Below are 26599 nucleotides of genomic sequence, written 5' to 3'. Positions count from 1 at the left end.
ATGCAGAAGCTCCTTCCGTCCCACAAGACGGCCCATTCAAGTCACATGCCAGAGGTCTCAGCAGAATGGGCTGCAGCTGCTTCAAATCTGCTGTCTAACATCAGAAGCAGTTGGACGAACTGTACTGTACTGACTACAGTCAGGCTCCCGGGCGCCAAGGAAGACAGGGAAAAGATCTGGGATCCCAGTGCTATGTTCTCAGAGGATCTGTGGCTGGAAAATGAGAAAAACTGTGCCGTTGTTCACAAGTCGAAGCGAGGAAGGAAGCGCCAAGAGCTCCTGGCCGTGGCTCTGGGGGTGAAGGTGGGAGTCAAGGGGGCACTTCTGTGGCAACCTCTGAAACTCTTTGCCTATTCACAGATAACCTCCTTGGTCAGAAGAGCAGCCTTAACTCAAAATGACAACCACTTCAACTACGAAAAAGCACACAATTTTAAGGTAAGCACAACTTATATCATTTTTGTCTAAAAAGTTCTGTTTAGGTGCCTCACATTTTATATTTTGCTGTGACAGGGTTTTCATGATCCCATCTATACTAGCTCTGAGGAAAGTGTTGAAAAATGTTTAAAAAAGCATTTTTTTTTCTACTTTAAGTTCCCTTGACCGCATTATTAATATGCTTTTACACAGGCACTTAATCCAAATAATGGTTTTGCTACTGATTACACTACTTGACTGGCATTTTAACTCTTTTTGCCCAGACTGAGTTTTCTTTTTTTTGTTCAGAAACAAAGTACTTCATATTGATTGTCTTTATCTTGAGTGTATCCATATTTAAATGAGAAAAAGACCTCTTTTCAAACTATAGCTGTTATCAGAAGCCAGTAGCGTTTTACAGGCAAACAATTTGAACCATTTCTGTTTTCAGAAGTTGAAGGAGCTCGGGTGCTCCCTAAGAATAGAGCAGAGCACAGCGTTTGTATTGTCTCCTAGCTTTTGTTCCACCCCCATATGCTAAGGAAATGCTCTCAGAGTCCCTCTGAGCTACAGGATTGGAGCTTGTGTTTTCTTGTCAAACTAAACCAAATAGCTGGACAAATGCAGGGGTGTTTAAATGGATCATCTTTTTGCTGTCTTACACACACAAAATCAGATTCTTAGGGGTTTTTCCCCCCAAGTGCTGTGTCTGGCATGCTGCAGCTGGGAAGTGACTCAGCTCTGGAAACAGACCTTCCAGGCAGATTGTACTAAAATGTTTTGCCAAAAGGAGTGTGCTGGTTTCAGAGTATGCCAGCCAGTTACCGTATCTAATGCTGTCACATTGCGGTTTGATGCTTATCGAGATGGATACAGAGAGAATAAGAGGCAGTAACAAGACAAGAAAGGAATGCATCTCAGCTTTGAAAACCCAGTTTACTTAATGCTCCTTGAGGATGCTGATCTGGGTCACTGTCAGAATAGTTCAACTCATTAGCAGAAAGAGAATTCTCTGATATTCATCTCAGGCCTGTCAAAAAAAGGAGTAGCACTGATTAAAATTATTTCACTGATTTCCTGGTTTAGCAAAAAAGCTTCACTTCTTATTTTTCTACATATTCTGCCATGCAGACATTGCTCTTTCCTCTGCAGTGCTCCTGCTGTAGTTGGTAAATCAATAATTTAATATTAGTGAGCAGGGCAAATAATAGCATCCCTCTTCTCATTCCTCCTCCTTGACCCAGTCTACAGAGAAGTCAATATTTATCTCACTGATCAGCACTAAAGGAAATAGGAGAAATACTCTCTGCTTTTGTGCTTGATTGAACCAGATTTCGTTCTTTATGGGTTTTGCACTCATTATCATTTTAATATCAAAACTATTTTAGTTTCACTAGAAAATATTTTCTCATGACTGAGACTTTTTTTTTCACTTTGACCCATGCATTCTTTCCTCTTCAAAATTCCCCTTGTTTTGGCATTGATTTATAATTGGACATATGCCCAGTTAACTTTGCGTTTGCACAATCTAACTGTTGTACAGTCTCTGTTCCTTTCTGTTTCAAAAGAGTCATAGTTTAACTGGAAAATCACATGATTAAAATAGCTATGTATTCAAAAGCTTGACAGCAGAAAATTATTGTTTTATCCTAGTAAAGGCAATAAAATATTTAGGGAAGAAACATTTTTAAAAGTAAATTGTCCAGAAAGGCCAGTTAGAACTGTTACATTTACTTAATGAACAAATATGTTCACTATGCAAATATAGTTAGTTTTCCAAAGAAGTATATTAAAACATGTTTAGTCGAACAAAAAATGTGGATAGAATGCTTAGAATAGAATATTTAAACTTTTAAAATGGCTAAATTAAAGTCTAGTATCTTTAATATATTCCACATTCATTACATAAAAGGGTTAAGAAAGTATTTAAAAGAAACAAATGGCTTTATGGGTCTTGGGGCAAAATTCTTAATGGCTTTTGACAACACTCAGACTCTGATGATATGGGCTTTATCTAAAGGAGAATGCTATGTTGCAGACATTCAGAAAGTTGTCTACCCCTTTTTTAAATGAATATTGACATGTATTGTATCATTCATCTCAATTCATAGAGGTAAAAGTTATGTGTCACAGTGTCCATCATAACCCTGTCATCAGCAGTTCCTCATGAACAGACACTCTTTAGCTCTTGTTCTTTAGCCATGAAGGATCTCAAAATGAAGGGCACATTTTTAAGGAAGATCATGAGATTTTTGTAGATTTTACACCCAAGATCTTACCTACTAGAAGAGACAAGGAACAAAGGGAAGAACTAAACCTAGGCACAAATTCAGAACAAGGCTGGATCTCCCGCCATGCTTTCCAAACTAACATAAAAAAGAAAAAGAAACAGTGGAGTTTGGAGAGTGAGGGTGCTGGATTATGCCATTCTGAGCATCAGTGCTTTCTCCTTCAAAATTTCAAGGCACTCCAGGCAAATGGACAAAAAAAAAAAAAAAATATTTAAAATCTAGACTGATTTGTTAAGCTAAGTTCACCCTGAGCACACAATGCAGTCACATGGGTTTAGGTTTGGAGCTGGCGTCTGTCTGGCGGGACAGCTTTGCATAAGCCAGTGTAGACATACCATAATTCAAGAAAGGGAATAAATCTCTGAAGCCCTGTTTAGACAAAGACAGAAGTTTTTCTGTAACTATGTGGGCGTCAGCCTAACTGGATCGCATAGTCCTCTTGCACCTTGTTGCAGTAAGGATCCAGCAGACTCTTCTGGATGTGCTTTACCTGCCAACTTCAGTGGGGTCCCAGCTGCTGGCGAGGTCACCTTGTGCCCGAGGGCGGCAGCGTGGAGCTTGGGGATTCTCCATGCATTTTGTTCTGGTATGGGAATTCATGAGAGGGCCTCTGTTCTGCTTTAAGTGAGTGAATTCAGCTGAATAATGGCCATTTACCACAATATTGTGCCTGTTTGCCCCTATAGCATGGGCAAACCCTGTTTGCAGGTGAATTTGTGTAGTAGAGGCAGCTGATGACTGACAAGTTGTCAGAAGATCAGAAGATATGCTGGGAGGAAGGAGGCTCTGGGATAAATTTCCCCTTGTTGTTAATCACTGCAGACCAGCACTGATTGTGGGAGACAAAGGGTTTGTGGGAGGCTTTTTTTTTTTGCAGACATCATGAAAATTATGTGTATGTATTTAAACAAAGCTAAGAGCAGAGGCAGCTTTTCTTCCCTTCCAACAGCTCAGGTTTGACAGGAGTCCACAGGAGAGCAGAAATAAATGTGCCTGTATTCAGGTGAAAGACTGAAAAATCTCTTACTTTCTTTGGGTGCAAATAGAAAAGTCTTCAAAACAATCAGAAAAACAGCAAAGTTGTCTTGTAAACAGCACCATATAACACCAATGAAAACCATGCCTTTTGATTCAAGGCAATTTTTAGGTTTTAGTTTCTGCAGTACTGCTCAAGGGATTATTTTGTTTTGCCACTGTATTGACACTCCTTAATTTTGGTCTTGGTTTCTTCCTCTGTGAACACGGCTCAGACAGCAGACTAAGACTGCATGAGATAGCTCCCAGGGAAGGGAATTCTGTCATTTGGAAGCAAGGGCACCAGAAGGATGAAGGATGAAGGTGAGAGCACGGGAGGGCAATAAAGAAGAAACATCCAGTCTAGTATTGGGTGAGATTGTCCAGCAGAGAAGAGAGGATGAATGGAAGAAACAGCATTTCATGGAAAGAGCTGGAAAGGAAACAGTTGAAAAAGTTAGGAGTTAAGACATTGTGGAAAGCAGATTAAAGAGTGAACCAGAAAAGTACAACGTATCTGTACAAGAGAAGTGCAGTCTGATCATGGCTTGGGCTTACATGAAGAAATGCTTCCCTGTAAATTCTCCTTCAGAGTTTGAATTATGTGTCAACTGTAGCCCAAGCAGCCCAGGCCTATGCTGTATGTACAGGATAGGAGAGGTCTCCTGAGACTGAGGGATGGGGTACAGACCAATAATGAATAGATTTTGATCATGTTTCCAAAAATCTAAGCCCAGGCTATTTGTAAGGATGTGGTTACAAAGGATGGGGGAAAAATTAAAAGACCATCTCAAAAACCTAAGACCTGCTGTTACCTCTCATTGTTTAAAAAATGGATGAAGCCAATATTGCAGACAAAATTCCTGTTTACTGTTCAAAAGAGTTGTGTGCAAGGTTCTGGCTGGGTTATTGTGTTCATTATTTCTTCATAATTATTGGCAAGCCATAAGAGACTTAGATCAAAACTGCATCTTAAGAGATTCTTTTTCCACCTTCATCTAGAAACTTTAGAAGATCTCCCATTTTCAGAGATAGCAAGTTTTTCCCTGTTTCAGCTTGACCAGAAACCACCAAGATTTGCTTTTCTCAGGGCATTTCAGTTGGGAACTTGTCATTTGAGCTAAAATGCAGATCCATGGAAAAATGAAGTGAATGAATGAAGACAGCTAAAACTTTGAGGGCCACTAAGCTGAAGGGAACAAGGGAAGGGTGCCCAGTCAGCACTTCACAGATGGAGCCCTCAGTCAGCATTGATGGCTGTTTCCCATTAATGGCAGCAGAGATCAAGGAATAATCAGCTACCACTTTCTAAATATGCCACAGCAAAACTAGCTGAAATAAGATTTACGTAAAGTGAGCAAGTAGGCCCCAAATATCCTAGCAACTGATGGACTTTATATGTGAAATGGTGCTGTTTTAAACATCCTGAATGGGCTCTTACAGTCACTTCTCAGAACATTAGCTTTTGTAAACCACTGCAAAGCAGAAGACAGTTATCTTCCCACAGCAGATGATTTTCACTCACAATTAAATGCAGGTGCAGACCTACTAATTATGTGATCAGTCTGAAAATGGCAAAGATGTAGGCATCATTATTTGTATTCCTAGTTTTGTATCCACTGAAGGTTACATAGAGCATATGCCTGAAATTCAGGTCACCAGCTCGTGTTAGGTACAGCCATTTAACTCCACGGAAAACCATGTCTGAAATCCATGCTACCCACCCTGCAAAACAAAATAAGATTAAATAGGAAAGACATTTCTCTCTCTCTCTCCCTCTCTCTATCTGTCTGTCTGTCTATCTATATATCTATCTATGTCAAACTTTATTGCAAAGCATTGTTTTCCAGATATATACATTTTTTCTGAAGGTTAAAATGCCATCTCAAAAAAATAATTATGACCAGTCAGACATTCCAGTTTTGACCTTTCACTATAAAAAGGGAGGAAGAATTACTACTGCTTTAAGTTTACTCGTGAAATTATTGACTGTGAGTATTTGGTCAGGAGTCATTTGTTGTCAGGCTCAATTTTTTAGCACTAAATGGGAAAGAGAAGTCTTTATTAAAATCCCAATACTTCCTCTTCCCAGGGATTGAACTCAAGGGTACGGGTGTGATCCTGCAGACACGTGAGGCAAAAACATTACCAAGCTAAATGCTTGGCTCAAAACTTCATCATGTTTATTTGAAAAGGGCAATGACCATTTTTTTACTCTACAAAAAGTAAAAAGCAGCTTTCCCCATCTCAGGGGATGGAAGTGGCCTTTCAGCCATCCACCCAACAGGTAAACAAGAGCAGGGAGAAGGAAGAAGAAGCATTAGCAGCTGGACTGTGCATGATTTATGTTTTGTTAATCTCAATTAAGACTCTGGCCAAAACTAGCTCAGACCATGTTCGTTCACAAGGGCATAGACCTCACTACTTACTCTTCTTTTCAATGGAAATGTAATGCTTACTTTACATGAACAGACATCTTAAATAAAAAGGTATTCTGCCACAACCTTTGGAAAAGCAGTGGAGGAAGCAGCAGTGATCTGCAAAATCTGACTGGCGAGCCATGGGCTCTGTCAGCACACAGATCATTTTGTTCCTCCTTATTTACTGATGTGTGAACTGTAGCAAAATGAAGTTTGATCTACTGAAAAAGAGCCTACTGACATCTCTCTCCTATGTGAGTTCAGTTTATATTCTGGAGTGGGGAAGGGTGTTGTCTGTTTTTATCACTAATGGATTCCAGTGTGCAAAATGAGATCATTACCCAAACACTGCCTGGAGTGACTGCACAAATCTTTCATCCTTGGTATGAATTTACAGCAATCACGTCGAGTTTTGTTCAGTGTTGTTGCCTAGGAATGAACATGTTACACCACAGTCATAGTGCATTCAAACCTGAGTGGTGCTCTTAGAACATGGGTCTTATAGCAGATCATGGTAACTCATGGTTATGGGGAACCAAAATGTGGTGCATTCAAAGGGGCTTCTGTCACTGCACTTCCCCTACTTTCAAGTGATCTGTTGAAGAGCATTTGAATCTTGGGAACATTCCTGTTTTGTTTGAACTAGTGAAATAAAAGCTTATTAACTACAGCTTCTTGAATTACTTGTTTCACTTTTTTCACTTCTGACTCGTGAGCCTGGTTTCCTCCCCTCCGCTATAGTGAGAATGTCAGCTCACACAAATGATTTGGTTTTGGTGTCATACACAGCCCCGTGCTCTGTTGTGTTAAGCCTACTGAAAGATAAACTTCAAGATCAAAGCAAATTTCTGTCCCCATGTTTTTTTTCATCTAGTCTTTGGAAAGATGTGGGCACTGTGTGATGAAGATTTACTCCTACTGAGTCTTCTGTTTACCCATTTCAGTTGTTCCATCTGTCAGACCATCTGCCTCCAAATGACCCCATTTCTTTTTTTTCCCCCTATTTGTATTGCAGGTCCACACATTTCGAGGTCCACACTGGTGTGAATACTGCGCCAACTTCATGTGGGGTCTCATCGCTCAGGGAGTGAGGTGTTCAGGTACCCCTTCAACATTTTCTGTCACTTTCTTGAAATGCTCACACACCTCTTTTACCCCCAGCCTGCAGGAGGCAGGGTAGGAATTACTTTAGCGAACAGGACAAGAAATCCTCCCATGCAAGTTCTCGTCTTGTCATTTTTGCCATGAGCTGGTTTAGAAATGGAGCCACCAGCCCTTGCTCACTGAGGGTGACATCCTTTTGGCAGTACTTTGGTCATGTGTGTGCCTTGGTTAACATTAAGAATTAATCTTTACAGTTAAGTTATCCCTGGATGCTTTGAAGGAACAAGCCCTGGCAGCAGCAGAGACAGAGAGCAACTAGGCTTCATAACACACCCTTTTGGCGCAAGTTGCTGAGACATTCCCTTGTCTGCAAAAAAGATTGTCACCTGTTTCTTATAAAAATACCATGCATTGCTGCAGTTCTGAAGTATCCCACCTCAAGGGGAAGCAAAAAAAAATTACCTTCATTTGCCTAGAAGGATTAGTTTTCTGGTGCCTCTATAACTTTGTTAGCATTTTAATAGTTCTTTAATTGTTTTAAATTTGTTTGTTCTTTTGTGAAAAATGATCAATACATCATGAGCTTTTGGATTCAGTAAGTGAAACAGTGCCCTGCAAATGGGGTTTCAAAACTTATTTCTACAGACCTTCAATCACTTCCATGTCTCATCTGAATATGCTTCTGTCTTACTTCTCCCTGCCCTGACCTTCAGGCATTCCTAATTCCAGATTGGCACAGAACACATCCAGCCCCAACACCTGCCTTTCATGGGTAGAGGAAGTGATTGTTAAATAAAATTTTGCAGTTGGAAGGTTCAAAATCCGTTCACAAAGGCACAGTTTTAAAAAGTGCAGTCTCAGCTACTGCTACATCTTGTCTGCCTGGAGATGAATAATAGAAACACAAAGAATATAAGGACATTAAAAAGGAGGAAAATGAATAGTAGTTTGCTTTCCAAGCTATTCGATCTTAAAATCAAGTGTGCAAAATCTGACCTCACTAATACATAGTGCCGTATTTGTTCACATACTTGAAATATTAAACTTATGAAAAGGCTTATTTATTTAGTATAAAACATAATGCTCTCCCTCATTACATTACCAACATTTAACTCTAAGTAGATAGATGCATTTGGATTTAACTTCACAGGCTTAAAGAACAGCACTGAAAACAATACAGGGGAGATCCTAACTGCAGCTGCTCACATTTGCTTAGGTTTCACAGAGCAGCAATGTCTTATGCAGTAATAACTGTATGGAGAAACACACAAACCTCCCACCCAATTCCACTAAATGTGTAGGTGTGTTTGGAGTGATTATACAATTTTCCTTGATTAATATTTTATAGAGAAGAATGATAAAATGTGCAGCAGGTAATAGAATCATGTTTACGTTTTTAAAAGCTCAGGCAGTAAATCAACGTAAAAACCAGTAAGTAACTTCCTGGCGATAATCGACATGTTAAGTTATCCCAAAGGGCACCGTCAGTGATGGGCATGACTGGGGAGGCATTAAGACAGGAATCAGAGTTATGTGACAAAATGTAATTCATGATGGTGGTGTTTGCTTTACTGAGGCTTATAAATTCATTTGGCTGAATAGTTGAATTATTAGAAAAATTCAATTTGTGGAGATTAAGCAGTGATATTTAAGTTAATAGAAACCCACCCGTGCAACAAAGAGTAGGATATGACGCGAGTAAGACACCAAGAACCATCTGTAAAATTAATGACTTTTTTTACGTCATGCCTTTCACAGCATTTTATATGCCTAAACAAACCTACAGACTAAACACAGTGGACATTTTAGTCACCAGTGAAGTGATGAGACAGGGATGAGGAGGCTGTTGATGTAGCAGAAGGAGCCAAAATGTGACAGTGCAGGAATGTGGAAGGGGAAGGGAGGCACACTGCCTTAAAGCACTGTCCCAGTTTTAAGTGCACAGCTGAATCTTAGGTCGTTTGAAGTTAAGTCCCATGTGTTCAAATGCAACACCTAGAGCTATGTGTCCAGCAGCGAACTGACCCAAATCACACCAGCAGTCACCACCAGCTCAGAGAGGTGTGAAGAACATCCAGAGCTTTTGTAGCTTTATAAGAACTCTTTTTTTTTAAGCCTTTTTTTTTTTCTTAAGCTGGAGTTCATTTTGCCCACCATAAGTTTTTTATAGATCTCCATGCCCATCTTTCTCACTGCTGTCTTACTTAGTCTAGCTTTGCTGACTGATGTGGAAGTTATGCCCCTTGCCTGATGCGGCCCAAGGAAATAAATTGTTAGCCAAGACCTATTGGCGTTAGCATTGATTAATTAACCCATCTAACTCTGTTTACAGACTGCGGGTTGAATGTACATAAGCAGTGCTCCAAATACGTGCCCAACGACTGCCAACCAGACCTCAAGAGGATAAAGCGAGTCTACTGCTGCGATCTCACCACATTAGTGAAAGCCCACAACACCCAGAGGCCGATGGTTGTGGATTCCTGCATCCGAGAGATTGAAGCAAGAGGTTTGTGTGCTTAGGGAAGCAGCAGACAACTAAATGAAGATGACCTGAATTTCGTTCCAAGCTAGGGTTGTATGTTCATGCACACTGAACACATGATGAGAGAAGGTGTTTTTTGGTGTAGGTGATACATTGTTTTGCCTTAGCTAGCAAAATTAAATCATGGCATTTCATAATGCAATTTCCTGACATGCTTTCTCAAAACATGTCAAAACATATATTACATTACACTTCTGAAAGGGGTGAACTTTAAAGTGAACTTTAAGTTCATGTTTATGTGTCTTTTTTCATTATTTTCTTTCAACATACCTAGGGACACTTCCGATTTCAGAGTAATCAGCTGAAATCAAATCCTTTATTAATAACCTTTCCAGACATTATGGGCAAGATGACACGAGTGACTGGAAGTGACTCAGACAAGAGAGGTCACAGACCGTGGTGTTTTGTAGTGGGTCACAAACTGCTCAGAGTTTCACAGGATGCTCAGCTACTGACTGATGGATACTGTGCCTCAGGTGGCATGGCACAGCCAAAACTCCAGCTTGTGACGGGGTTTTGGTATGCAGACACGTGCCAGATTGAAGAAATTCTATATCCTCTCCAATACAACATAGTAATGATCATGTATTTTTGCTTTGGATAGCAAATGTCGTGCTGCCCAATAAGCCAAATTTCTGTTAGTCATAGCTTCAGCCCAGGAATCTCATAATGTTGAATCCATGGCATCCCAGTAATCTGCATGGCAACACACTGATACAAGCCACATGGATTTCAAAGCCACACATCATCTACTGAAATGAATCAAAGATTTACAAGTAAATCCCCTGCAGTGCTTCATAAAGCTCTACCAGGATATCATCATTTCAGGGACAAATAGAAAAAAATAGTTTGGACTAAGACAGAAGAGCTTTATGCTGATGATGTATCAGGAAGCTACATTGCATTTGAGGTCTAATCACTCACTTGTACATTTATTGATTAAGATAAAATGTGCTGCCCACTCTGTTTTTTCAGTGTTTTAAAATTTCTTCTTCTAATTGCCATAGAACTATGTAAGACGCTGATTTTGTTCTTAAGAAAACAAAGTGTATTGGTTCTTGTAAGTAGTGCACTGTGCAGAGTCACAACTGGGAATTCTGGAGTTAAAATAAATAATGTGTGTGTGACTCTGCTTGGCTAGCTCTGCCTGCTCTGCTGGGCTGCCCTGCATTTCATGCTGGTGTGGAGCAATGGGAGGGAGAGTTGTGTAAATGATGTCTCTTGTCATGAAAGAACTGTAGAAGGGATGTACTCACATGGAGAAGAACAGTATCCATAGCATCTATCAGCTGTGTATAAGTAAAAGCTGACAGCAAAATTGGGCACAAATGTGTTCCTAGGGAAGGGCTGTCTCTCATTTGCATTGCTGTTTATTATTAAGCAACTGGTAAAAGGAAAGGAGACCTCTAAAGCTTTATTAATTATAGCCAAATCCAGGAAAATCTCCCACAGAAAATTAATAAATCACGATAACATCACATGCCCCACCATTAGCAAATTGCAGTTTTTTCCTCTAACATAATCAACCGTGTACCTAACAAAATCAGAAAGTATAAGTTCTAAAATTCTTTAATCCTTTAAAAAACTATTTAAAATTAGCTTGATCCTTCCTTAAACACTCCACAGTTTCACACTACAATTTATATGTTGCTGCACTTACGAGATCTGTTGTTCTTGCTTTATTGTTTTTAAGCCTGAATATTTGTTGGTTACTGAAGCAAAGTTAACCAAGAAGCTTTTGTTTCAGGTTTAAAGTCCGAGGGCCTTTATAGAGTCTCAGGCTTCACTGAGCACATTGAAGATGTGAAAATGGCCTTCGATCGAGGTATACCTTTTTTTAGTTTTATACAATTTTAATCTAAGCTTTCAGGTCTAGGACTCTTCAGTCCTTTTTGGATTTATACAGGTATGATAGTAATGAAACTGGCATATAAGCAGAAGTACAGAAAGCAGCCTGTCTTTTCTGAGTTCTTAATCTGTAGTGCTTTTCATAAAAAGAAATCATATTTAATAGTTGGAAGAAATACTTAAACAGTAAGTAGAGGTAGGCAGAAGGCTAAGTGCTCCAGGGAGTGGATGATTCCTCAACTTAGCAGAACAGCCTAGTCTCCTGATTCAAGTATGACCCTAGATAGTGCCACGGGAAAGTTCTTAGTCCTATCTTTAGTAAACTCAGTGCTTCATAATATGAGAATCTATTTATGAGTTTAAGAACCAGGACCTCCAACTGGGAAGTCATTCCGCATGTAGCCTTGTAGAAGCACTGCACCACTGTGCATGTGATTGCAGCTGCACAAGAGATGAGAGAAGCATTGGAGAGATTGGTTGTACAGGCTATGGAAAAACTAATGATTAAAACACTGTCTGATTACCATCCTAGTAGCCCTTCTGAATTGATTTAACTGATTACATTGCTTCTGGTTGTGTACACAGTCTTTGCACACAGGACTAATTTTAAGTCTTCATATATGAGTGAATGCAGATTAGGGTCTTCATCAATAGAAAACACATTTTAAAGTACATTTAAGAAGTTACATAAATATTCTTCTACTTTCCCATGAACAGTGTTTTCTGTCTTACGTATTTTTGTCAGGTATTACCTCTGCCGTGTTAGGCAATAGGGTCAGACACAGACGGGTGATCACAAGCCTGTGGGGTTGAGGCAGGTCCAGGTCAAACCAGAAAGTCAGCCTGCAGGTCAGGATACCAACCAGAAGGGTGCATGGCCAGACACAAGCATGGCCATGGCACACCCGTAGACAGATACGGTGTCACTCAGGCAGGGACTGAGGGCCACAGGGGCCCACGAGCAGGAGGTGTAGAGGCTCCAGGGTAGGCTGGACAGGGCCAGCAAGGTCTGTGTGTGGCACATCTTACACTTACCATGCCTGAATGCTTCTTTTTTTTTGGAGGCATTTTGTCATGCAGACATCACTGACAAAGAAAGTCCAACTAGGAATTTCCAAGGTGACTATTTTCATGCAATACCAATCTATCCTGTAAAAAATAATACATATTTTAAAATGGGTTGGATGCCTCAGTTGTGAACATATGCGTATACACACATAAGTCAGCCACGACTTGGGCAAGAGATGCATAGTGCTAAGATTGCTATTATAAGAAGATACCAGTTGCAGACGTGCAACATGAAGCAGTGCTACTGAGAGGGTCACAGTCCCCATGGGTCCCACTCTGCTCCCTGCAGGTATATCTAGCCTGGCAAACCTTTTGTGTTAAATGTGTTTAACCTGTGTGTTAATTCTCCTCTAAGTGCACCTATCTGAATGAAACACATTCAGAATTCAGAAGAAGCACAGGTTGAAGAGGGAGAGTTTGAAGAAAGCAGGTGGAAATTTGTGTCTGAGCATGATGAATTCTGCTGCAGCTGTAGTTCCTTTGCCAATGCTTCACACCACTGGAGCCAGTTCAGTTTTACAGACAGCACATCTTTCATTATTGCCCATACTCATGGCATAATTTGGTGGCAATGCACACTTGAATTAGACCCACAGCAAGGAAGAAAGTGTGATTTACTGGCAAAGAAAGCAGAACGTAGAAACAGGAATAGTAAGGTCACTAGCAATATCGGATTTCCAAAGGAAAAAAGAATGGATAAACATGGAAGCAGAGAAAGCAAGAACCAAGTTTGCCTACAAAGGCTGTGGGGAAAACCATTGGGTATAAATTGATAAAAAGCCGTGTCTTCATTTTCTTTCAGCAATCTCATAAGGGAAAAAGGGCTAAGAAAGCAGAGTGTTGCCATGAAGAACGCTAAAAGCAGCAAAACAGTGAACTGAACCTTGTTACGAGAATTCTACAACTGGAGTATTGCTGAGACCAGAAGCTGATAACTTTCAAAATTCCTGTTTTGAAAATGTCTTCTCCTTGAGCTGAGATTGAAAAGCAGAAGGAGTTGGAGGGGGGAGGGTTGCAGGAAGAGATTTAAAGAAAACCAAAAATAGACTTTTTGTTCTGACTTGTGGGCTGTGCAGCTAGAAGGTGGTTGTCAGCTGGAAGAAGGTTGAATTGGCAAGATGCTTCTAACCTGACAGCTCAGGGCTTGCTTCCCTGTCAGATCCAGGTTTACAGAGACAGGCACCCCACCCTCTCTTTTGCATCCCAGCCACACAGGTAGGAACATCACTTTTCTGCTGACCACTTGCCCCTGCTTAGCCCCAGAACCCAGAGCAGCAGGGAGTGGAGTGTCCCAAGGGTGTAGAATATCCCAGATCTCTGTCCCAGGTGACAGAGCTGGGAGAGAAGAGAGCTGAGAACTAGGTGACAGGTCTCATCTCCAGCAATGCCTGGAAAGTTTTTGTTCAAATTTTATTTTCTGCTCAGAAAGTGAAGTTTGTATGTTGTTTCCACATTCACTACAGGAAATTAACGTATTTTTTCAAAAGTAAGGGGAAAAAAAAGGTAAATTACTCTGAAATATAAAATGGAAAATTCCTCATCAGTTCTGGTTAATAGATAGGTGTTGCAGCAGAAAGAGCTGTATCTGTGGCCATGTTACTATCTCAGACATCTCTGGAGCACAATGCACAGCAGAAGGTAAATGTGTTTTAAAAGAGCTTGCAATAGTTAGCTGTCATTGGAGAAGCTGAGAGCAGGGGTATGAGCCAGAGAAGAGAACTCTTTAATCTAATGGCTAGTCTCGGCACAATACTAGGGGAGTACACTGGCCAGGAATAAATTTAGTTTGATAATTTTAAGACCGTTTTTTAAACATCTGAAAGCAAGGCTCTGAAACAACCTCCTAATAAGAGCAGAGATAAAAACCTTACCTAGTTTTAAAATGGAAGTTGAGGGGTTGACAAGAAGGATTATATGGTGTGATGCCTGCAGTAGCAGAGCACTGCACTCTAGCATTACAGAGGTCCCCCCTGCCTGTCATGTCCCAGTCAGTCCCAAGGCACTGGCTAGAATGCCAATATGCTTTTGCATCTCTAGAAATATAGTTTTTAGTAAGTGGCTTTGAAAGTAAGCAAGGACTTCTCCTGCTTTAATGCACAAGATGCATCCTTCAAATAATGCCATCAAGATTTCTGGTTTCCCAAGCTCTTCATCGAGCCACAGGAGCCAGAAGACAGGGTGATACAGGGATGAGGTGCAGGGGCTGACTTGGCTGTAGGGTACCTCTCCTGCTGATTTCATGTGCAGCTGAAGGGGTGCAATGAAGAGAAGCCAGCCCTTCCTCTGACCAGCTCTGCCTTGCTAGAGGGATGCTCACTTGTTTCTTCCAAAGAATTATAGAGAGAATAGAAAAGCAAAGTTTGAAAGTGAACATTTCAGGAAGAAAATGGCATCCCACATAATATTGTTTGGGCCCTGTGATAGCTGGTTTTAACACAGAGAGGAGTTGGTCCTCATCTGATTTAAACTGAGACTCCTTCCAAAGCCAAAGCAATGTAAATACCCCTAGTGTAAATTAGCAGTAGGCTCTGAGGCATTGACAATGTTCCATTTTAGTGATTTTCATAATGAGAAGGAGGGGAATAATGTGGATTTATTTAATCTGGTGAATGTTGGTGCTGTAGAATGACAGTTGCTCTCTGTCAGCTTTGTTGAGCTGTGGTGTTGTGGCATCCAGAAAACTCTCATTGTGCACTTTATACACAGAGCTGCCATTGTCACCAGTGCATTCTGTCCCCCTACTCATTTGTATGACTGGCTGGTACAATACACTTGCTAAAAATATTATGCTGTTAAATATTACATGAGTACTTAGAGGCATCCTAACTCATACTCAGTCTTTCGCCAGTGTAGCTGAAAACCTGACACAGGCCAAATCTGAGAAAAAACACAAAGAAGCATGTTAGCATGGCAAAGGTTGTGCACTAAAAACAAACAGTTAAGGAAAAAGAATTTGAGTAGAAATGTAATTCAGTATTCAGCAGGCATAGCTGAGGCTTTAAAAATGCAATACTTTTTCCATTTCATTCTCTAACAAACTATTGATATACTTCTGTGGCATCCAAAGTCAGCTGAAACCTTTAAGGAACAGAACAAATATTTTCTTTCTTCTCAGATATTCAAACTTCAACATAATGCAACAAAATATGTTGAGAGTCAAAGTAACAAGGAAACTGAAATTATGGAGTTTGGGTAGGATTAATTTTTTAAAGCTGACATGAACTACATGTTTGTAATCCAAATTAAAAAAATATATATATTGAATTAGCATATGGCCATAGCAAGGGTGCTGAAAGTACTAATTACCATCTGAGGAAAGTTCCTCTATTGAAGAGTTAAAAAAATTACTGTGATAATGCAGAAGGTGCCATATAAAATAGGTATGGTTCATGTGGTGTGCTACTGCAGAAGAGCCTCAGTGAGATATGTGTCATGACTTCACCAGCAATGAATTCACTTTTCTTTCTTAGTGCTTTGAATTTTAAGTGTGCTTAAATAAAAATACAAATCTAGGAATTTGGTGAGGATAAGAAATAAATGCAGCCTGCCAAGGGTCTTCAATTGCTGGGGGAAAAAAAAAAAAAGACAATTTAAAATCTACCAAAGGAAAAGAAAAATCCACCTTGCCCTCTATATCCACTGCAGAGATGTGTAGGTATAACAGATATATTCATAGAGTCATTTTGGTTGGAAGAGACCTTCAAGATCATCAAGTCCAACCATTAACCTAACACTGTCGCATCACCACTAAACCGTGTCCCTCAGCACCACGTCTACATCTTTTAAGTCCCTCCAGGGATGGTGACTCCCCCACTTCCCTGGGCAGCCTGTTCCAGTGCTTAAGAACCATTTCAGAGAAGAAATTTTTCCTAATACCCAATTTAAACATCCCCTGGTGCAACTTGAGGCCATTTCCTCTTCTATCACTTGTTACTTGGGAGAACAGACTGACCCCTGCCTTGCTACAACCTCCTTTCAGGTAGTTGTAGAGACTGAGAAGGTCTTTTCTTAGCCTCCTTTTCTCCAGGCCAAACAACTCCAGTTTCCTCACCAACAAGTCAAAAGACTTGTTCTCTAGACCTCTCAACAGCTTCGTTGCCCTTCTTTGGACGTGCTCCGGCACCTTAGGGTCCTTCTTGTAGTGAGGGGATTGTTACACTCACTTTAAAATAATCTTCAGTGCATTTCTAGTGGATGTACATTTGTCTCTGAAGTGAAGAGAAAACCTTGACTCAGGAATGAATGCATTTTTCCTACAGTAAGTGAGTATGTAAATGATAGGTATATTTGAAATACATTGAAGACGGGAGTACCTCTAGCTGAAATGCACCTTTAAGGAAGCTTATGGGGCTGCTTTGTAGAAGTGTTAAGTAAATAACACTTCCATTTAGTGTACTGGTGACCTGGATAATAGATGCAACCTTCTACTTTGTTATATCTGTTCTGATGCAGCTGCTGGCACCTTGGAGGTATCTGTTTTCAGTGGAGCATTTTGAGTGCTCAGTGTCTATCAATTAAATAGAGCTCTCTCCACAAAGCTTTACAAGACTAATGCTACCATGCCTGGAATGTGTGGATTAAACAAAAGATTGGGGCAGTGTAAACATCCTCCTAGGGCTTATTGATGCTGTATTAAATTAAATGCTGATGGATGTATTCAGACTGCTCAGCTGCATCAAGAAAGGCTGCTTGTTTTAAACACTTAAGCATATAATCTCCTCTTGATGAGAACATGTAGTGCTATTAGTCTTAATGAGACTTACGTGCATGCATTTGACAGGAGGTATCCCTTCTAGATTAATGCCATAGGTTTGTATAAAATGTCTACAATCAATATAAAATCTTTTACTCTGCTGTGAAAGCCTTTATCACCACCTTAGACGCCATGTATCAAGCACAGCCACTCATCTGTCTGCATCAAGGCATGTCTACAAGCACTAGTTATTGCGAGACAAGCAAGGCCACCAGTGGCTTTACAGCACCTCGGTGGTAACACCCCAAGCTTGTGTTTGCACCTTCTGGCAGATAGAAGCCAACTCCTCTCCACTGTTAAAGCAAGCATAACCTCACATCACCTCACTTCCCATATGTTCCTAATCTTATAGAATTATAGACTGCTGTGGGTTGGAAAGGACCTTTAAAGGTCATCTAGTACAACCCCCCCTGCAGGGACATCTTCAACTAGAGCAGGTTACTCAGAGCCCCATTCGACCTGACCTGGAATGTTCCCAGGGAGGCATCTACCACCTCTCTGTGTGACCTGTGCCAGTGTTTAACTACCCTTATTGTAGAAAAATGTCTTCCTTATATCTAGCCCGTATCTCCTCTCTTTTAGTTTAAAACCCTTACCCTTTGTCCTGTTGCCACAGGCCCTGCTAAAAAGATTGTCCCCATCTTTCTTATAAGCCCCCTTTAAGTACTGAAAAACCACAATACGGTCTCCCTGGAGTCTTGTCCAGGCTAAACAACCCCAGCTCTTTCACCCTTTCTTCATAGCAGAGGTGTTCCAGCCCCCTGATCATTTTTTTAGCCCTTCTCTGGACCCACTTGAGCAGGTCCGTGTCTTTCTTGTCCCGAGGACTCCAGAGCTGGACACAGTACGCCAGGTGGGGTCTCACGAGAACAGAGTAGAGGGAAAGAATCACTTCCCTTGACCTGCTGGCCACACTGCTTTTGATACTGCCTGGGACTTGTTGGCTTTCTGGGCTGTGAGCACACATTGCTGGCTCATGTCCAGCTTTTCATCCACCAGATGAAAGTCCAGAACGACTCCCGACTCCCAAGTCCTTCTCTGCAGGGCTGCTCTCAGTCATCCTCTCATCATCCCCTGACCTGTTTTGGTACTAGGAGTTGCCTTGACCCAGGTGCAGGACATTGCACCTGGCCATGCTGAACCTCGTGAGCACCACACCGGCCCACTTCTCAAGCTTATCAAGGTTCCTTCTTCACCACCTGCTGCAAGGGGAGTGCTATTATCATCACTTGAAAGATGAGGAACAAGCACTACTGACTATAACTGATCTCAGAGTAGCCTGACGAGTTTAAATCCAGACAGCCTTAGCCCCTGCTTGACCAGTGTCCTACCCCCTCTCTTTCTACCAGGAGACTGACAAGGACAGGCCCCAGGAGGGTAGGACAGCAGGATTTCTAGGTCTGGAGAAAAATGTGGGGAAAAGGGTACTAGATAGTACAGAACAGATGTAGACGTTTGAACTTGAAAAATAATAGTGATCCACCCTCACTGCTAGTGCTTGTAATTTAACTCCTTGTGAGCCACACGTTGGTCAGGGACTTACCAGCAACACTTGTAAATGCCAAGCTCATGTTATTAGAAGTGCTCTGTAGTGGTGTTCTGACTGGGTTATATTATGTGGCAAATAAAATGTATGTCACTTCAGTTGCATGATTCATCTGTTTAGCTGTTCATCCATTACAAGTATCCATATTCATTTAACAAATTGTGATCTACATTTCGGAATAAATTGTATATCTAAATGCTGTAGCATGGCTATTTATATTCAAATCTTTGCTATAAATAAATAAGTCAAATATTAAGACAGTAGAGGACATCCAGAAAATAAGGCAGCTTTCTTACTAGCTGATCAGTATAGGTAGATTGGTGCAGGACTGACAAGATTTGGATGTTTTCCTACTAGTCTCCTGGGGGACATTTGAAATTCATGTTATTTCTCTGTGCTTCTGTTTCCCCAAATGAAAATTAAAGGAATAGTTCATACTCCTGTGCATTGATCTGTGGATACAAAGTGCAACATCAGAACAAGTTATTAATAGCTTATTTGCAGCAAATAAATGGGCCAAATTTGATAAATATATTATTAACATGATTTTTCATCCAACTTTAAAACATTATATGTGAGATGGCAGACTGCGTATATTGTTGAGGTAATCACCAGCGTCTCCAAAAGATGTAAGCAAATAAATTGTTTACTAAAAGATAAAGAAACTACCATTTTTTGTTCATACACTGTAAAGCTGCTAGCAATATATTCTCATTTAAGCCTTCCAAATGCTTTCAGGTTGTTTTTTTCCTGTCAGATTGAACACAATGAATCTGAATGAGAAACCTAGCTTTACTTCAGTCAAAATTAGCCTGGTTTCAAAACTATTTCTTCCTCCTCTTCTAGATGGTGACAAGGCTGATATTTCTGCCAATATTTATCCAGATATAAACATCATTGCTGGAGCACTGAAGTTATACTTCAGAGACTTACCAATTCCTGTGATCACCTATGATACCTATTCCAAGTTCATAGAGGCAGCAAGTAAGTATTGCATAGTAATTTATACCACTCTTTAATTATGTTTCCCATCTTTAAAGCTGTCCACATTAAAGGAAAAGAAAAGACAGAATAAATTTGAAGCAAGAGTGTTGTTCTGTTTATTCGTTCTCTGCTGTATCCTTCTTTTACATGAAACTTTTGCTTGGCTGTTAATCAGATGCATGCAGGTTAAAAAAAAAAAAAAAAAAAAAACAGAAGTAAACATAGGAGATCAGAATAACTGACTAGTTTCAGAAAGTGTGGTTTCAGCATCAGTCAGTGAAGCTACGACATGCCATGAGATGGGGTTTTGAATTAGAATCACTTGCTCTTTTCTTGTAAATGCCCAAACTCTGTGCCAAGAGGCACAGTGTCCAGTGCCATTGCAAGGACTGCATCTGGGAGGATCCCAGCACTGGTGTCATAGCCACAGCGCTGGCTGCCAGACCCATGCAAAACTGGGTGACAGGTGAGGGATGAAGGTTGAATGAACAGTGTAAGTCTTGAGAGTGCATCCCATTTTCCCCATCTCCATATCCTGGCCTCCTCTGGCAACAAATCTGCACTGCAGACAAGCACATCCCCTCCTTCAGCCAGTGAGGGATCAGAGCTATGAGACACCCCACAAAGCACATCCACTCCACAGTTCAGGTCCATCCAATGCTCATTAAGTCCTACAGCATCTAACCTGTGTTCTGATGGGAGGCACATACAGTTACCCCCATCAAGAGCTGACAGGCCACAGGGGAGAGGAGGACAGCAGCATTTGTTGCCACAATGTTGGCAGTGAGAGATGAGATTTGCCTGAAATTCTGCTCTCCAGGGCACAGCCTTCCACGTAATGATAATCCCCAGTGAAAACTCACCATAAGGATTGCATCAAAATCAGATTATTAGCAAAAATGTCAGAGACTTGAGGTATCTAAGAAGTGACATACTTTCTTCTTTAAAAAGTATCCTTGGTAATTTTGTAATGGCACCCAGTATATCAACTAGCAGCAGGAAGAGTGGTCTACCTGTGTGACTGTGCTGCCTTCCCTTCCACTCCGTCTTACCCCACCTTGCATTCCCCTTCCAACCACAGATACCTCTCTCCTGCACTCTCCCCTTCCTCCTTGGCAGAGAAATTATTCTTGCTTGTCACTTGTTCTATAAAGAACATGCCCAGAGGAAGCAGTTCCTATCATGTTGATACATCAATCTCTTAAAAGCAGGACAGAGACATTCTTAATCTTCTCAAAGTTAGGGCTCCTGGTGCCACTTATATGAAAAGTCACACGGCAAATATAACCCTGACTCAGTTCACAGTTTAGGAATCTATACTTCTCATGCAAAATAGATGTAAATCCTGCTCACATCTTCAGAGAGATTGACAAACAGTTTTAAGTGATCACTGATGCTCTCTGATCACTGATACCTACATACTTAAGTCTGTTCAGAAATGTTTGTTTAGGTAATTCGGTGCCATTTCAGTCTCTAGCTCAACTTACATATTCAGGCATAATCTCTAGAAGCATCTATCCACACTCGCATCTGGTTTTGAAGGCTAATGGATGTAATCTTATGTAAGATTTTAAGAGTCAGTCAGTTCTGTGCAGAGTATTATGAAGCACTTAACAAAGCCTGGATAGTGTACCTGTACAGGCCTGTAGATAGAGCTACAGACCATAGAGGCAACTATTTAGTGGTCTTTGTTGCTGATTTCTTTGTAAAGCCACTTGTTTTTGAGGATACAGCAGTTGCTGATAAGCTCTGTGTTTGGGAGTTTAATGTTTACCCCTCCAAGCACAGTCAATGGCTTGTAAATGACTCTATAATAACAAGTTAGCTTCCCGAATTATTGCTGTTTACAAATGGAAAGCTCTATTGACATTAATCCTATTTGCTGTTTTTACAGAAATCTCCAATCCTGATGAGCGACTAGAAGCAATACATGAAGTGTTGATGTTACTCCCTGCTGCTCACTATGAGACACTCAGATACCTAATGATTCATCTCAAAAAGTGAGTTAATTGGCATGCAGGATAATTCTTGAAGAGCTTAACAATTTTCTGCTTTGGAAGAGAGATATTAACGAAAGTACCAATACAGTTTCCATTAGGGCACTGCCACGAAAACGATAATGTTACAAATAAGCAGACAAGCTATGTTTCTCTAAATGTATATTAGCTATGCACATAGAGAGCATAGATTGTTTTGCTGGCAGGTCATTGCAAACCTTTGAAGCGTTAATTGAGTTCTGTCATGCTTCTCTGAGGCAGATAATATCTGAAAAATTCCGGAGTGGTAGGTACTTCAGAGATGTACTAGATGTGCTGCAGTAAGTCACTTGATCATGCTTTGCTTCTGCCTTCCCTTACCTCCCAGCTTGTTCTCTTGAACAATAACCCTAAAAGGAAAGAGATGTCTCTCACGAGTTATTTCCTCACATCCAAGTTAAGCCAAGAATCATGCGAGGCCTATTTTTATATAACTAGCAAAAGCAATACAGGCCCTTACCAGTTATCTCTTTTGGTGTTAAACATACTCTGCCTCATTTGCTTTCCAAAGCTTCTTTAGGAGTACATATGTAAGGCTTCATAAGGCATACAAAATTTTCAGAAGCGCCTACATTTCATTTTTGAAAGTGACTTGGGTGTATACTGCTTAGTTTTCCACGTTTTCGGCTAGGTACCTAGGAAAATTATGAGTGATCCAAAGAGAGGGCCTCACTTTCACTAATTTCAAGCAAAATTGTTTTCCAAAGCTATGCTAACTCCACTTTGCTACCCTGGGTATTTACATGCCTCAGGAAGTCTTTGAAGTTTTTAAAAACTGAGGCTGAGTAAAGACTGTCACTGGCATCTCAAAGCAGGCCTTCATTTAAGGATGTATTGCCCAAGATGTCCTTCGTCTCTGGTTAAAGATTATGGTCCTACTTGGAAACAACAGAAAAGAGGCTAAGGGAGGAACAAAATCACTCACCTTTTATACAACAATTCTTTGATGTCTTCTTAATTGTCCCACCACTTGAAACACAATTGAAAATTCTGAGTATTTTCTGGGTTGGGTCTGCAGTATTCAGCACTATTAATGCAGAATCTAAAAAAGAAAAAGACCTCAACTCATGCAAAATTGCATCAGAGAGCTTCTGCGAAGAGCGTGACATGCTCAGTCAGGCTCTCATTATGCAGAGACTTTTCCTCATTTTGAATTGGCTGAGGTCATTACAAATGAGTGATTTTTCTTTTCAGTGAGACATTACCTGGGTGTGCAGGAGCTTCTTCAGACTCTGCAGAAATGATATGTGCAAATACCCACCTTTTTCTGGGTTTTAAGAAGGCCCATGGAGGCTGTAGACAAGTGACTTGCATACAGAATCAGTACTTCCATGCCCTGGCAGCAAATTTTTAAGAGACAAGTATTGACTTGCTTTCCTTCTTTTTCATGAACTGCAGTACAGGCTGTGGTTCAGCTGTTGAGCTGAACTACTGATGAGAAAAAAATAGTCCAAACAGCTGATTAAGCTTTCTCTCTCATGTACCTGCAAGTCACACAATTAAATTCCTCTCCCTTCCCAAATCGTAGCTTTCAGCATCTGCATGGAAATCAAGTGCATGTCAGTTCCTATGGAGAACCTGTTGGAAAGATGCAAATGTGAAAGAGGGAAGGATAGTTTCAGGCTGTGCTGTTTTGTGGATTAAACGTAGAGTCCCAACTCCAGCCCCATAGGGCTCTTCCTGCATGGAGAAAACGTTCTGGTGTAAAGGAGTCTATGTGAAGACTGCAGGATCACAGCCTTGACACCAGCACTGTTTCTCAACAAGAAAAAAGCTGCAGAGTTGTTAAAAGCGCAGGAAAATCCAGCAAAAGACAATGTCAGCAAACAAAAATGAGTTTGTCAGTCAATTAACTGCTTTTTTCAGTTATCTTTCTGATAACTTTTTGCTCAAACTTGGTGGAAATACAACAGCATGAGCAGTCCCCCCTGTGGTGAAATATATACAACTCAATCCATGTTGACTGCAGTGAAGCTGAGAATCTTCTCTGCGTTCACCCCAGGCCATGCAGCAAGCTCCACACTCCGCACAGGAGTGCTAGTAAGATGTATGTGGCACTGCACGTCTGTTCAACATCTGTGCTGCATACATCCACAGATGGAAGGCAGAATGCACTTGCGCAGAGGCGGCTTGTGCTAGGCAGGCTTGGTTAGTCTTTTCTCTTTACAAAGCATAATATACCTGTAGAAGATGAGGACATGAGTATGGGGCACTAATGGACTTCTGTCCTGAAAGCAAAGAGGAACACTGTTTTCCTGTGACAGCCACTCTTTGCAGAGAACCAATAGTAGAAGCAAAACCTAGTCACGTAAGGATCTTGCAAAAACCAGATTACTTCTGATTTCAGCATCTCTGTGCTCCCCTGAAGGCATGAGTGAATCCATTGCAAGCTGGGAATTCCCATGGCCAGGGGCAGTCTTAACTGTTGCCAGGAGAGCTGGCTCCAAAGCCAGATGTACTCCACCCTCACAGAGGAGTTGTGCGTGGAGGAGATATGAAGCCTCACCCGTGCTGTACTGTAAGGCAGCAAGCACCTGGTCCATGAGGGACTGTGACCAATCACAGGACCATGGCTGTATCTACACTGCAGTGCAAGAGCACTCTCAGGACCAAACAAGTGCCAAAGTCTTGCTGGGTGCTGTGGTGCGGTATCAGAGGTTACCGGGTCAGGATATCCGTGACCTCCTCCCCACCCAGAGGGATGAGAGAGGGTTATAAATGAGGCCAAGACATACATGTGGTGTTCACCTCTCAGGGGTAAATCAAAGATGACCCTTTGCCATGCTCAAAAATTATTACCAAGACCAATGTCTCGGTAATACGGAACGCAGACCCTTACACTGGGACAACACTGATGTGGTCCAGCTCTATGATGTGGAGGAAAACCTTGAGCACACCTTGCATTTTCCAACAGGCCTGACTGACTTTCCAGACTTCTCTGCAGTTTGGCCAGTCCTCAGTGGTCTTTATTTGCTCTAGCCACACATAGTCTACCTATTCGTTTATTTACATTATATGACCCATGTCAGGGAACAACAGCTTGGGCTCCTTTCTAGAGGTGCCTCTGTTGTCTGTCAAGGACAGATGGCACTTGTAGCAGCGAGACTTTAGCAAGCTGTCTCTCCAGGCTGCTCCAGGATTCAGCCTACTCCAAAAGTATAACAAGTAATCAGACTCACTCAGCTGTTGCTTGGCCTGAGGCAGACAGCAAGGCAAAAACGTGTGAAGGGCTGGGTTCCTGCAGGCTGGAAGCATGTCTGGGAGCATGGGGGGTCATTGGTAATCAAAAGAAAATCTGGGTTTGTATTTGGGAAGCAATCCCACACCTCCAGTGTGATGCACACCGAGCACAGCGCGCCAGGGAACTGGAGTTACTGTAGCGCAGGGGACTGCTCCTTACATCATCATTTAATTCATGATTATGCTTTTCAGAAAAGCACTTGCCACTGATTCTTAGGCCCTAACAGAGAGCCACATGGATAAAACACTGAGTAGTCGCATGAGGGGTGTTTAAAAACACTGGAAATCACAGGCCCACCATAGTTGCATTGTACTTGCTGTGGAAACAGTTACTGTATTGAACGAAAGTGAAAACTTACTGAAAAATTTTAATTTTTACTACCAATGTTTGATGTGAAACGGAACTACAGATTGCAGTGCAGATATTCTTTTGTTCTGGGAAGTAAACAACTACTTTCTTTTTTTTTTTTTGCCCTTTTTAAATTTTTTTTCTTTTTTCTATTTTAGGGTTACCTTGCATGAAAAGGAGAATTTTATGAATGCTGAAAACCTGGGAATAGTGTTTGGGCCTACTTTAATGAGACCTCCAGAGGACAGTACCCTTGCTACGCTGAATGACATGCGGTACCAGAAGTTAATTGTGCAGATTTTAATAGAAAATGAAGATGTTCTCTTTTAGACAACGAGAGGCATGTCTTCAAAGCCATTTGTTTTAAAATAATTAGTTTCAAGGAAAAACAACACTTCTTTAAATTTTTTTAAACATAAAGGAGACATTCCTTGACTGCACTTCAATTTCTGCAAAGTTGCAGATGGATGCCAAAATGTTTAGGGAAAGCCTATGTCTCATAGACATACGACTCTTTGTAGAAGGGAAAAAAAAGGTCAGAAAAAATCCTCTTACCTTGTATGTTTTGCCTTGCCTCAGATGTATATTTGTTTTGAGAAGTTTCAAACAATTTTATTGTTAACTTATTGAGAAACACAAAACGTATTTTAATATGGCTAGAGAAGCAAAAAGGTACTTAATCAGTGTTACTTGTATACGCCTATACTTTCCCCTCTCCATGAGACATAATTATATATGTCAATTGTGAAACAGAACCTATATTATAAAGATATTTTTACTTTACCTAGCTGAAAGAATGGCATTTTATTTTAGCAAACTATAAATCAATGCGGTGCATTGATTATTTTCCACGTAATTCTTTCCTGCATTTTTGCTATGATATATTGAAAACAATTACCACTAATGCAGTATTATCCTGACATACCTCTTACATCACAACTGTTTCAAAGAAGAATTCTTTTCTTGTGTGTATTCCAGCTTTCCATA

At 40.9% G+C, this 26599-nt stretch overlaps 1 protein-coding gene across 7 annotated transcripts; it reads left to right on the top strand.

Moving 5' to 3' along the window:
• Positions 1 to 26599, top strand: CHN2 (chimerin 2). Of its 7 annotated transcripts, none has more exons than XM_008947143.1 (7): positions 1 to 438; positions 7158 to 7242; positions 9579 to 9752; positions 11536 to 11613; positions 19850 to 19987; positions 21882 to 21987; positions 25771 to 26599. In XM_008947143.1, exons 1-7 carry the CDS (start codon positions 1 to 3, stop codon positions 25940 to 25942), a joined length of 1191 nt encoding a protein of 396 aa, XP_008945391.1. In that variant the 3' UTR covers positions 25943 to 26599. The 7 variants fall into 7 exon arrangements, with proteins under 7 accessions (XP_008945391.1, XP_008945392.1, XP_008945393.1 ...); XM_008947146.1 differs by having other exon boundaries at positions 193 to 303; XM_008947144.1 differs by lacking the exon at positions 19850 to 19987 and having other exon boundaries at positions 5 to 438.

Source organism: Merops nubicus, unplaced genomic scaffold (genome assembly GCF_000691845.1).
Source record: "Merops nubicus isolate BGI_N331 unplaced genomic scaffold, ASM69184v1 scaffold7069, whole genome shotgun sequence".
Lineage (NCBI taxonomy): Eukaryota > Metazoa > Chordata > Aves > Coraciiformes > Meropidae > Merops > Merops nubicus.
The sequence above is the reverse complement of the archived record's forward strand: the minus strand, read 5'-3'. Positions and strand labels throughout refer to the sequence as shown.